Raw genomic sequence first — 12,946 nt, 5'->3', positions numbered from 1 at the left:
TACATCATCAATTTAAATATTTTTTTTTTAGTATGATAATAGCATATTATAATTTTTTTAAAAAAAATTCCTATGTATAACGAACAAAACCAACTTTCCTCAGGGTATCCATTTCACTGTAATAAAAATTATACTCTTGTATACACTTGAATCAAGCCAATTTAATTTAAAGAACAGTATTTCCTATTAAGTATTTGTTTTTAAGTTATACTAAAAAATAAAAATAAATTAAAGTTGTTAGTGAACTGTGAATAGATATTTAATAATTATTAAAATAATTTTTGAAATTAATAAAAATATCCACTATGGATTTCACACAATAACTTTTAATTTTATAACTAATAAAAAACCAGTTGGAATTATCTATAAAGAAATTAATTTTGAAGAAACGTTTAAGCAATATTATATTTTAACACCTGTCAAATGAAATAGAAGACATCCCTAGTCTGTAAGTGTGTAATCAAATATCTGTTTCTTACATTCATTGCTGTATTCTTTGAATTAGAATCCAATTAACCCTAAAACCAATTTTTATCTGTTTTACAAAATTAAAATTAAACCAGAAGTTTTTAAAGAGCAATTTGTATTTTGTCGCTGTTCAAAATTATTAAACAAGTAATCTTTTTAAATAGAAATTCTTTTGTAATAGTTATCTCTTCACTTAAAAAATAAAAATGATGCGGTAACAGTTACTGATAAATTTATTTAAAAACATTAATAGTAAAATCGGACTCTGTTTGCACATTCATGAATAAATATGGTATTAAAATTTAATTTTTTGAATTTGTTATTAATTAGCTAGTATAGAGTTATTAAAAGAGGGAAAAATAATAAAAAGTAATAACAATAAAAATTGAGAAAAAAAGGAAAAGTCTTAACAAAATAGGGCACCCACCTAACTGAATGGAAATAAATACAATAATGAGCTGAAGGTCGGAAGAGACCAACGGGATGGAGGAGTGAGGGGAAAGTGGCGGTTAAAAAATATGTTACATTTGAAGATAATAAGGTATAAAATAATATTATATGGATAAAATAAAAAAAAAAGAAATATTTGTAAAAAAAATTTTTTTTTTTCATTTTTCATACAAAAAAGAATTATTAATTATTTAATTGATTTTTCCAATTAGTCCTTTTTGTAAATGATTTATACTATAAAGAATACATTGCATATTTGGGCTAAATCAAACATAAATATTGCACAATATTATCAACATTTTTTTTACTGTAGATTTTATAGTTTTTATCAGATAAAAATCTTCAGAAGGAATCAACAACTAGATTCTATTTTTCAAACCTTACCTGATAAAAAATAGTATCCCACACATCCCACAATTTTGACATAAAGGTGAATGGATCTTCATTGTATAACCCGATATGATCTTGAAGCAACCTTAGATCATCTTTGTCTAAACCAAACTCGGACGCAGGAGTATTTTTCATTTCAGCTTTAGAGACCGGCCAAATCCATTTACAATTCAAATCATCTGTTTGCTGAAAATAATGTTATAGATTATAACTTGTTTTCCTTATCCATATCATTCAACATATGATGTACTGACTGACTATCAGTGTATAAAAAATTATTATTATGATTTAATGAATGGTGATATGAAGGTGAAATGATCATAAACTAAACTGTTCAAATTGGAAACAGAGGACAGAGAAAAAGCGGCAATACTTTTACAAAATTATAAATAGTAGATAGCTTTGATATTTTAACACTTTAATGTTTGAATATTTTTTGCAAAAGATAAGTTTTTAATTACAACTCCAATATGGAATCACACAATGAATATTAATAAATCATAAGCATTAACTTTTTTTTAAATATATATTTCAGGAAGAGCACATCTTTGTGAAAGTTTTTTAACTCAGAAGATTTTTTATCTTGGCATTTCTCCAAATGTGCGAGAGCTTCAGGTGAGGGGCATAGTGTAAATAGCTCTGTATCAAATATCAAGAAAAAATATGGACCTGGACAGGTACACAGGCTATTTTCACAAAATATTCTCTGAACCAACTTTCCTCCAAGATGTTGTATATTTTATGTATTATATCCTTAATGTACTCCTTGTCTCTTAACCTAGATGCTTCATTTATCAAATTATTTATAGAATTAATTTTTAGTATGGTTGGTTTACAACCAAAAATTTGATTTTGATAATTTAAGATGATTTTTTTTTTTCTGTATTGTCTTGATCTTGTTGTTTTTTTGGTGAGCTAAAACCTAAAATGAACTTCATTTTCTTATGAGACCTATATCTTATCATGTATAGATTTTTCAAAAAGTCACAATATATCATTTCAGACCTATCATGACTTAATAAAAAATCTGTACTTGACGGAAGAAAATAGAGTTTATATTAAAAAATAACATGAAATCAATCTTGAGAAAGATTCGTTTTGTAGACCTGTGTAATTAAGAAATCTACTCGTATTACTTTTAGTTCCTTTTTTATTCCATCTGGTTGTTATTTTATTGTTTAAAAATTATCTACACATCTAAATATTGAATATTATTATTAGACCTTTCTGTATTAAGTCTTATTTTATTGCAATAACTATTAAAATTCCCAAATATTTTAATTTATGATTGTTAGGTCATCTTTAAATTTTTTGATTAATATTGCTTTTATTTTCACTTTTTGTAATTAGATCATTCATAAATATTCCCCTTAAATTTATGGTTATGCTACCTCCCAACAATAATCTATTAATTTGTCTGTTTTTTAAATTAAAAAGAAAATAAAGCAATTATTTATACTTAACTTTATATTTAATATAAATAAGTGTTTATCTTTTATAATGGTATTTACTTTAATTTCAATTAGTTTAATTGATTAGTTTAATCTATATATAGCTATAGACATTAGGAAACAATTTTCTAGTGGAATTGATAAAAAAAAAATATATTTTGCGAATTTAAATGCAATAGGAAATTTCCGATGAAATTAATACATTGAGATTTACTGTTTATGATTCAGACCTAAATTTAAATAATATTAAAACTAATTTTTAAATATTATACAAAACACTAATATTAGATCAATTTAAGTTGATGCAAACTGTTTTCATAGAAATTTATTTTATTTTTTAAATTCATAACAAACACATTTTTAATACGTTTTCGATTTTTGGAATATTTATTTATTTAGAGTATAGGTTACACATGAATAACATACATTTTTTAAATAAATAAATAATGAATAAATAGATAAACCTTTTTAAATTAAAATATCTTAAACCAAATATAAACAAGGTGAGTAAAAATAATGATAACACATTAGTTTTTGTCATAATAAATGCAATTTTGTGAAACTTACATTGATAACATAGTCAGGGAACACGGGCACAGGTTGCCATGCCAACTCACTATTCCATTTTTGAAAACCCTCTGGAGGGAATAGTCCTGCCGCCGCCAGCTCAGCTGTCATCATGGTCCTTTCTTTTAATGTTGAAAATGCTCTGAACTCTTTGGTTTTATAATAATCACTCAAGAATTCTGAATAGCGAGTTCTCAACTTCTGACCCATCTCAAAGGCTTCCTGCTTACCATTCTAAAAATAGGCATTAAACATGTTTTGTGATAAGGTCTAGAACAGATTCTCTTTACAGTAATACATATTCAGTAACTACTTGATGGAAATTATTTAATTAGTTTTTGTTTATAGTTTATTTCTATAACAATGAAAAATTGTAATCAGCCAAAAAGAAAATTAAAACTCTCAAAATTTTAAGTTTTGCATTTTAATGGTAAGCAGAATCCAAAAATTCAATTAAAAAAAAAAGTTTCTTTTCAAAAGAGTGGACAATTTCAGATTTCATACAACCATATCACTGCCACTTATGAAGTTAAAATAAAATTATATATATATATCAGTTTCTTCTTTAACACTGGTTTGATTTATCGATTATAGTAAACGTATCCATATAGTCAAAATATTCTTTATAGGATCACTTAAAACTCCAATGTTTATAGATTTTAATAAATAATTTATAATTCAACTAAGGAAATATCACCTGACGGCCAGCCAATCCCCATTTTACAAATTCTAACTCAATCAAATGAAAATACAGTTTCTTTTTTATTATTCCATCTTTTTTTTTATTCATTTATTTTATTTTTTCGGCTAAGACTCCCATTTGAGTCCTATAGTGCAAAACCATGGTAGGGGGTCAAGTGTTTTCATCTTGTGGGACTGCAACTCAATGAAAAAAGTCAACACCCTAGGCCGGATTTGAACCGGCACCGGCAGCAATCTCAATTTGGTAAGACTAGGCCTAACCAAATGTGCTACAGGCGGCCCATTTTTCCATCTTATATATAAAATAAAATATTACATGGAGATCATATGTAAAATAAAATATTGCACAGTGATCATTAAAACCATTTTTATAGAATGGTTCTACTGTAAAGTAGAGAAGCATTTGTGACCGATTCCTAAGGAGATATTGAGTCCACATAATCCTACTTGTCTAACAACTGCTCTGAGAGAGTACAACTTAAGCAGGCCTTCTATATTAAACAGCTCCCTATTCAACTATGTCTCAGTATAGTGTCTGAGAGCAATCATATGATTGGAATATTTTCACTGTACATGTTAACATGTACACTGTTAAATTGTTTTAACACCAACCTTTGATTTGTCATTTTTTTAAATTAAGTAAATCTTTGTTAATTTCTTCTTAATGGAATTTTTATTGAGAATGATTAATATTTTATTATAGCTGCCACTTAAATTCTAAGACTGAGGGGATTTTAAAGGCCCGATAGTATAAACCAATTTTCAGTTTAGGTCATTGAGGGCTGAAAAAGGCTCTATAGAAATTTCATGGACTGGTAGGAAAATTTTTAAAGATGGATGTTAACATTTCTTTAGTTTTGTTATATATCCATTGTGTGTCTGTATGTATATGTGTATATATATAAAATTTTTTTTTTACCAAAAATGATTACACATATTGTTTAGTCATTGTTTACTGTAATAAGTAGTTTTCATAAGTTCTCTTTATCTAGTTGTTAAATGGTCTTGATTATTACTTATTATAACATTATGCAAAAATACTACTATCTTATTTTTATGTTAGTGTATCCAATATTGTCTAATTTTTAATACATTTCTAATATTAATTGAAGTAATTAAAAATAAAATAGTCAGTAAAATATGAAAATACATGATTAATTTAGGCTTATTATTGTTTTAACTTAAATGTTGTGGGGCCTATAACATTGAAGATTACTTTCAATTTATAATATTTTGAAATATCATAACTTTCTTGGTGATAATTTGTTTTTTAGAGATTTGTTAGGTTTTTCAATACTAAAATAAATAAGAAAATTAACTAAAATACAATGTTAAATATAATGAAAATATGCATAACCTGGTCTGAGAGGCATGTTAAACATAAGTTGGTTGATAATAGTTTAAAAGAAATCACAAATAAAATAATTATAATTAAATGAAATAGTAGACAAAAATATAGGTAATATAACATAATATGATGAGAGTTTACATCATGGGCGTAGGCAGGATTTTGCCAAGGGGGGAGCAGACCTCTGCCCATTATACACACACACATACATATATATACATAGTCCATTCTGAAACGGTGGGTAAAAGAAAAATATATAATTCCGTATTCGAAAAAATACCCCCCACCATTTTATTTCTACTTCATAAAATTCAATAATTACTTTTTAAATTATTATTATCCATAATCGCAATAAATTATTGAAAATTAAGCATAAACTTAATTGCTGTACATCAATACATACAATACACAATAAAAACAAAAATATAAGAGGTTTGCTATAAGAGCATCAGCCTTTTGGAATTGGCAAAAATATTAACCACATGATGATGTCCTTTTTTCATTTATTTTCAACAAACATTTTGAGATAAGTAAACTGGCAAACTGTAAGTTATAATAGGAAGAATGGAATCTAAAAAGGGTTCTTTTTATTTCTTTCACCGATGATTTTTAGAGAGAAGTATATAACAAATAATTGTGGTCATTGAATCTTACCTTTTTTAATCAAAGAATCAACATATATCCATCTCTTCCCTTCAAAGGTGCAGTTGTGATCTTGAGATGCATGGAGATGTTAACTCAACCATGTTACCTTCCTAATTATAGTTTTTCTGGTCTCTGGTGTTTCCAGAAAGAAATCAACCGCCAAATAATTTACTAGTTTCTTTATTTTTTCTTGGGTTCCGAAAATTTAGGTGGGAGTCCTGCAACTCTCCTCTGTCTATGGCCGTGGTGTACATATTTTCCCTTATTTAATTTTTTATTATAGGTTTAATTGACTAAATTGTATTAGAAAATGGCAGAATAGACTACAGCCTTTTTAATGACTTATGTTGAGGCTGTAAAATTAAAATTAAGGCAGGACAATTTATAATTAATAATGCTTTTAAATAAATTTAATAATAAGATTGTAATTAAAGTTGGAAATTACTAGATGTCCTTGAGGATGGCCAGATTGGTTTTAAGTGAATCAAAGAATGTTGAGGCTATATAGATACATTTTATTATTATCATTAAAAGAAAATGTTTTGGAATCATTATACCAGAACCTAAAAATAAATTGTGGATATTTAGTTGAAATAATGTGAAATGATTTTAAATTTCATTATAGTGTAACCCTTAGCTGCTTTTTTAAAATGTGAGGTATATTTGAATTGTATTATACAATACTATACCTTAGTCAGTTCACCAGGGCCAGCAGGCCATATTTGTTCATTAGTCTTCAAGTAGGAATCATTGACATATGTTTCGTAGCTTGGGGCTCTCGATCCATGCCTTAAAGCCTAAAATCACAAATTTATAATAAATAATTATCTATTTTTTTTTCAGTTTATCGAATGTCATTAGCTGCTTTCTTTATTAAGGCACCCTCCATGGATGTATACAATTTAATAGTTATTAAGAACAACATTTCTGAGACAAACATTCACAATGCATAACAATATTCATTTGTGGATCCTTCTGGAGTCAACTTATACTTAATATTAGGGTAAATTAATCCCTAGTAAGGACATTAGATTTCAATTGGGCTGAGAATCGTAGCCCTTGGATTCATACAAATTTGTGAAAATCTCGTACTCATGCTCACAAAAATTGCATTAGTGGTTTTATTTGAAAGATGGGGAAGGATGAATTTGTTCATATGGGACCAATTATAAAACACAACTTTCAGCTACAAGTATATTATTTACTATATTTGACAAATTGGTTTGATTATCATGTCAATAATGAATAATGAAACATTATAACAAATAAACAAAACAATCTATTTCAATTGTTCATAGTTTATATTGCAGAATAATAGGCTCAAAAAGAGTCTTGTTCTGAAATTTTAAGATTGATTAAGTATCTAATGATTAAATATCTTTACAAAATACTTTCAAAAGCACTACCCAAACTAATCTGCCTTGTGAGTGCCACATAAAAGGTGAAACTCATATTTTGTCCTGCTATGATACTATCATGTTCAATGCACCTGTTTTGAAGTGGTGTGGGTTGGATTCCATTCTGGACCAGTTAATATTTATCTAGTGAAGATTCCACATTTTTAATATTATAACTACACAACAAATATCCATAACATAGCTCTTTCTTAAATGACCTCCCTTACGAGGAAGAGCGTTTGAATGGTGCTGATTTTTTTCTTAAAACTTCATTTATTGATGGTTTAGAAGAAGCAGAGTCCATTTGAAATTGTAATATAAACAATTCATTTTTATTAGATCTGAAAAGTGATTTTAGCTGAGTTATTGCAATAATAAATGTTTGTTTCATTTATTTCAGCGCATAATGATGGCTTCGACTATTGCTTATCTACTCCTTATCTGTTTTAATGGGAGGAGAAAACCTAATATACAATATAATAGAAATTGTTCAGTTCATTTATATTTCCTATTAAGCGAGTTATTTTTAGTTTGATGTTCGAATACTCCATTTCTTCCAACAAAATACTGTTAACTTATCTCAATTTAAATTTTTTTTAAAAATGACTATTGAGGTAAAATATATGGGGAGGCAAATGTCAGTTTTGGAACTATATGTCTTACTTTGACACTTTTTGTAATATCCCCAATAAGATACTTTTACAATGCTTATCATTTGAATAAAAGTGCAGTTTCTTTATTTTTTTTATTTACTTATCTATAAAAGATCCTCCAATGTATTAAAGTAGGGCTAAATAAAAGCATGGCATTTATGTTAAGGAAAATAAAATATTTTGTGATCATTCCCCCCAGTATAGAACACAAGCATTTCTATTTCTTAAATAAATAAAAATGCTAAATTTGATTAAACTAATTAATATGTAAATTAGTTTTGTTCCTGGACAATAAAGAAGTAGTAATAATAATTTCTTAATTATTAAAAAAAGTATTAAAATAAGACAAAATGAGGAGGAGAGCAATCAAGACAATGATTATGTTTATGTTAAATAATATTTTTAATTAAAATAAAAAGCATAAATCCAATGGATAGTTGAATGATACTTCAATAAGGGTTTCCAGAGCCAAAAGGGGCCTGAAGGGGCAACCAATATTTTTTGTTAATACCAATAATTAATGGTTTACATCATCATGATTACAAAGTTCAATTTAACATTATTCATAGATTTCCATTTAAAAAGAATGATTGTTATAATGATAGATTACCTATTTCTAATTGTAAGAATTCAAATGAAGACTTCTCTTATGTTCTTTGAATTATTATACACATATAATCAAATCAATTTTAAAATCAATAGCTCTTCTTATAAGAAAGAAAAAAATCTCAAATCAATCCCAAGAAAATTGGAACTAACAGATAAGTGAAAAAATAAATAATATTATAAGTGGATTTTTATTTACTGTGCAATTAAATTTTTCTATAATAAAAATATTTTAAATTTATTATGTAATTAGGTGTTTTAAAAGTTTATATTAATATTCTATTAATGTTCCTTAAATTATTGAGTTTTTATGTGTATTTTAAATGTTTTATGTTTGAATTTGCATATGTATTAAATCACTATTATGTAAGTTTTAAATTACTTCTATAAATTAAAAAAAAAAAATTATCCTTTGATGTTCATTAAAGTCTTGACTTGATTAATTAAGCTTCAATTTCGTTATATTTTTGGTAGTTAGTTATTGTATTTTTTGTGTAGTCTGTAATTATTTTAGGATTTTATGCAGTTATAACAAAAAAAAAAATTGAGTTATTATTACTTATTACCAAACGGTAATAAGTAATAATAACTCTTTCTTTTTATTTCACATTCATAAATAATGTAATTTTAAATATTATCAGTAGGGGAGGATATGTTAAGGGAACTAATTTTTCTAGAATGTGATTTCCTAAACAGAATTATTTTTTCTTATGAAACATTTGTTTTAGAAGCTAATACTAAAACAAAGATTGAAATAATACAACCTTAAAAAGTTAATTTAATGAAAGCAATGAAAATATCTATTACAATTTAAAAGAATGAGAATGTAATTAATATAAATAGCCATTATTTTACTGATCTATCAGATATTGTTAAATTTGATTTGTCAGTATGGTACAATTTTCATGTTCATACTCTGGATATTGAGTGGAAGAAAATATCAGATCTGACAGAAGTTAACTCGAAACCTACCCCCTCTTTCTCTTAGATACTAATGTATTTTAATTAAAAACATACCTTGAACATAAAAAACTAAAATAGTAGAATGAATAAATATTTTAAAAAAATTAATAACCAATTTAAAAAATATCATAGACATAAAAAAAATTATCTAACATTATGTAATAACCCAAAAAATTATCTAATAAACAGTAATCAAGAAATTCAATAAACAAAAAAAAGTGACTGAATAATTTATTTTATTATATAAAATAATTGTTTCTTTTTAGTAAGGGGATTAAAGAATGTCTATACAACTGGCTTTATATTGCAATCAATATAGTGGGCAGGAAGAAATGCCAAGATTCAAAAAGCAAAATGACACTTAAGGTAAGATGTTTACATAAAATATGAGAGGAAGTATTCAAGATAACAACTTAAAGTGTTTGACTGAAACCTATTATGATATTTTACATATTATATAAATAAAGACCAAATAGTTCTTAGTTTCAAAAACAAAGATAATTGTAGAAATAAAGATAGATAAAATAAATTTTCAATAAATTTATTTTAATTTTCAAATACAATACATTCAAATTTTGAAACAAATAAATCCATTATTTAATTCTTACAGTTAGGAGAGCCTTATTATATATTATTTATACAGAAATCTTATGATTTACAATTTAAATTTTCAAATTGTAAAGACATCTAAAATTATAAAAAATATTAAATGTAGAATTATTATCTCAACATTAAATGAAGATTTTATACCTCAAAATAAGAAGAAACTATTATTAATATGCCCGGAGTAATTTGAATTTTTTTTTTTTTCATTTTGAAATGTCCAAATAAAGTTTTAATAAAAAATCGTAAAATAATTTGGAAATAAAATTTTAAATTGATAAAATTTACAGTTTCAAGTTCATAAACTTACCACAAATACCCTGACCAAGGTAGGTTTGGCTAAGAGAGATGTGGCATCACTCGATTGACAGTTAACGAAGTAAGAAATATGTAATACAAGAAATAGAAACCTAAGTACAGACACCTCCATGTCGGCTCACAGACGCCATTCAACTGATCCCAAAGCGGAGTTGTGTTGATAAACCCGGGAACAGGTTACAGCAACCTAATCTCGCTGAGGAACCTTAAGGAACAGTTATGCTGCACCTGCAAGTTTGTCGCTTGCCGCAAATCCAAGATTGTGCAAATGCTTGATAAAAAAAGAAAGCAATAAAAGTTAGTATCCACATACTTGTTTTGTTCTTTTCAATTTTTTCAGTTATCACACTCGATTTACTTTATTTTCAATAAAAAAAAGGAACCAAATAAATATAGAAGAAATAAAAGGAAAACATAAGCTATGTAGCTTGTAGGTGATAAAAATTAATAGAAACAACATAATCTATAAATTCAATCTTCGTTCTAGACTTTTTAATTTAATTACCAAGAAATATAATGTATCAATAAATATATATGTGTGCTATGTTAAATCATAAATAAACAATACAAGCGTGTGGATGAAGCACAAGCGCCCTTTAATTTGTACCAGAGTTAGGCAAATATTATTCGAATGACGAAGGACGAATACTTTTTTATTCGTGAATTTTCTACTCGAATAACCAATTATTCATAAAAAACATATGATTAATCATCCGAATACTTTTTTATTCGTCATTATTTTACACGAATAATCAATTATTCGGGCAAAAAAGACTCGAATAACTTTTGTATTCGTTCATTTCACAGAAAAATCATCTCTTATTCGAAAAAATTAAATGATTAACCATCCGAATACGTTTGTATTTGTATAAAGACGACATATTTTATCTTACAGCTATTCATGCAATATTTTATGATCGCGTATTAATTATAACTTTTCTAATTTCTAACATATAAGGGTCCATTTTTATGTTTTGGGATTGTAGAATATTTTTTTCATATTCTACATATCTCAAAACATATAAAGGGACACTAACATGTTCGGGATCAAGAAAGTTAAAATAAATCGATAAGTGATAATTAAATCGATACGCGATCATAAAATCAATAGCATTTTCATTTTTGGCATGTATTGAAACATATAAAGAGACCCTAACATGTTAGAAATCAGAAAAGTTCATATAAATCAATAAGCGATCACAAAATCGATATTATTTTCACATTCTGCATTCCTCAAAACGTATATCGGGACCCTAACATGTTAGAAATCAGAAAAGTTCATATAAATCAATAAGCGATCACAAAATCGATATTATTTTCATATTCTGCATTCCTCAAAACATATATCGGGACCCTAACATGTTAGAAATCAGAAAAGTAAAAATAAATCGATACGCTGTCTTAAAATCGATTTCATTTTCATATTCTGCATTCCTCAAAACGTATAAAGGGACTGTAACAAGTTAGAAATCAAAAAAGTTAAAATAAATCGATACGCGATGTTAAAATCGATAGCATTTTCATATTCTGCATATCCGAAAAACTAATAATTAGCCCCTATGTGTTAGAAATAAAAACAATCAAAATAAATCGCTATGGGATCTTAAAATCGATAGCTACTATCGATAGCCAACTACCAGTATATCCAAATAGCCCATCCACACGCTTGCGCGTGCGCAAATTAGCCAATGTTTGGCAAACGTGTAGAGGATTTACAGGTATTGTAAATATAAGGAATCAAGAACTTAAAAAAGGGTAATAATTTTAGGAGAAGGTTTGAATTAAATCGTGAAAATGTATATTATTCTGAACAAAAAGAGCCATGTCTATCATTTCATAAAAAAAAGTTGACCTTTATAAACAAATCCGGTGGAGTGTGCGCATCAAACAACTTTAATTTGCAAACTTACGTCTCTAAGTTTTGTGTAGGTCTGTCAGCTCGTGTTGAGGTTAGCACTATTGTAGTTTTCGAAAAAAAAAAAAATCTTATGGCAAAAATTATGTACAATTTTTTTAATTTTTATGTTGCTAATTCGTATTTTAGAGTTTTTCGATGTAGTTATGACAATTGTGTTACATTTTAAAGAAATACAGCAGTTTAACAAGAGATGGGAAGGCCGTCATGCAATTCAAAAAGATCGGAGCTGGTCCCAGCCCTCTCCTTCCAATCCCATTTATCTGCTTTCTCCATTTGATATTCATATAATTCTATAACATTTTATATTATCCATTGTTTATTCTGGATTTTTTTTTTAGGACGTTGATTATATTATTTTTTTTAAATGTTGGAAGTGAAAAAACTTCCAAATAGAATCAACTATTCTATATTTTGCTTGCACAACGTTTCGGGACAATTATCCCATACTCATGCACCTTTACTAACTA

At 26.7% G+C, this 12,946-nt stretch overlaps 1 protein-coding gene across 1 annotated transcript in view; it reads right to left on the bottom strand.

Annotated features, from left to right (window-relative positions):
* The window catches only part of LOC106688024 (venom acid phosphatase Acph-1), a 14,998-nt gene extending 4,289 nt beyond the window's left edge, over positions 1–10,709 (bottom strand). Inside the window, exons 1-4 of the mRNA XM_014432282.2 lie at positions 10,554–10,709; positions 6,711–6,818; positions 3,327–3,560; positions 1,303–1,494 (exon numbers count right to left, since the gene is read on the bottom strand). Of these exons, the coding sequence (XP_014287768.1) occupies positions 1,303–1,494; positions 3,327–3,560; positions 6,711–6,818; positions 10,554–10,673 (654 nt within the window). The 5' untranslated portion in view covers positions 10,674–10,709. The remainder of the gene's footprint in view (positions 1–1,302; positions 1,495–3,326; positions 3,561–6,710; positions 6,819–10,553) is intronic.
* Between the last annotated feature and the right edge of the window lie 2,237 nt (positions 10,710–12,946).

This window comes from Halyomorpha halys, unplaced genomic scaffold, assembly GCF_000696795.3.
Source record: "Halyomorpha halys isolate HHAL.00 unplaced genomic scaffold, Hhal_1.1 Scaffold1041.1, whole genome shotgun sequence".
NCBI lineage: Eukaryota > Metazoa > Arthropoda > Insecta > Hemiptera > Pentatomidae > Halyomorpha > Halyomorpha halys.
This window is presented reverse-complemented; position numbering and strand designations above follow the sequence as displayed.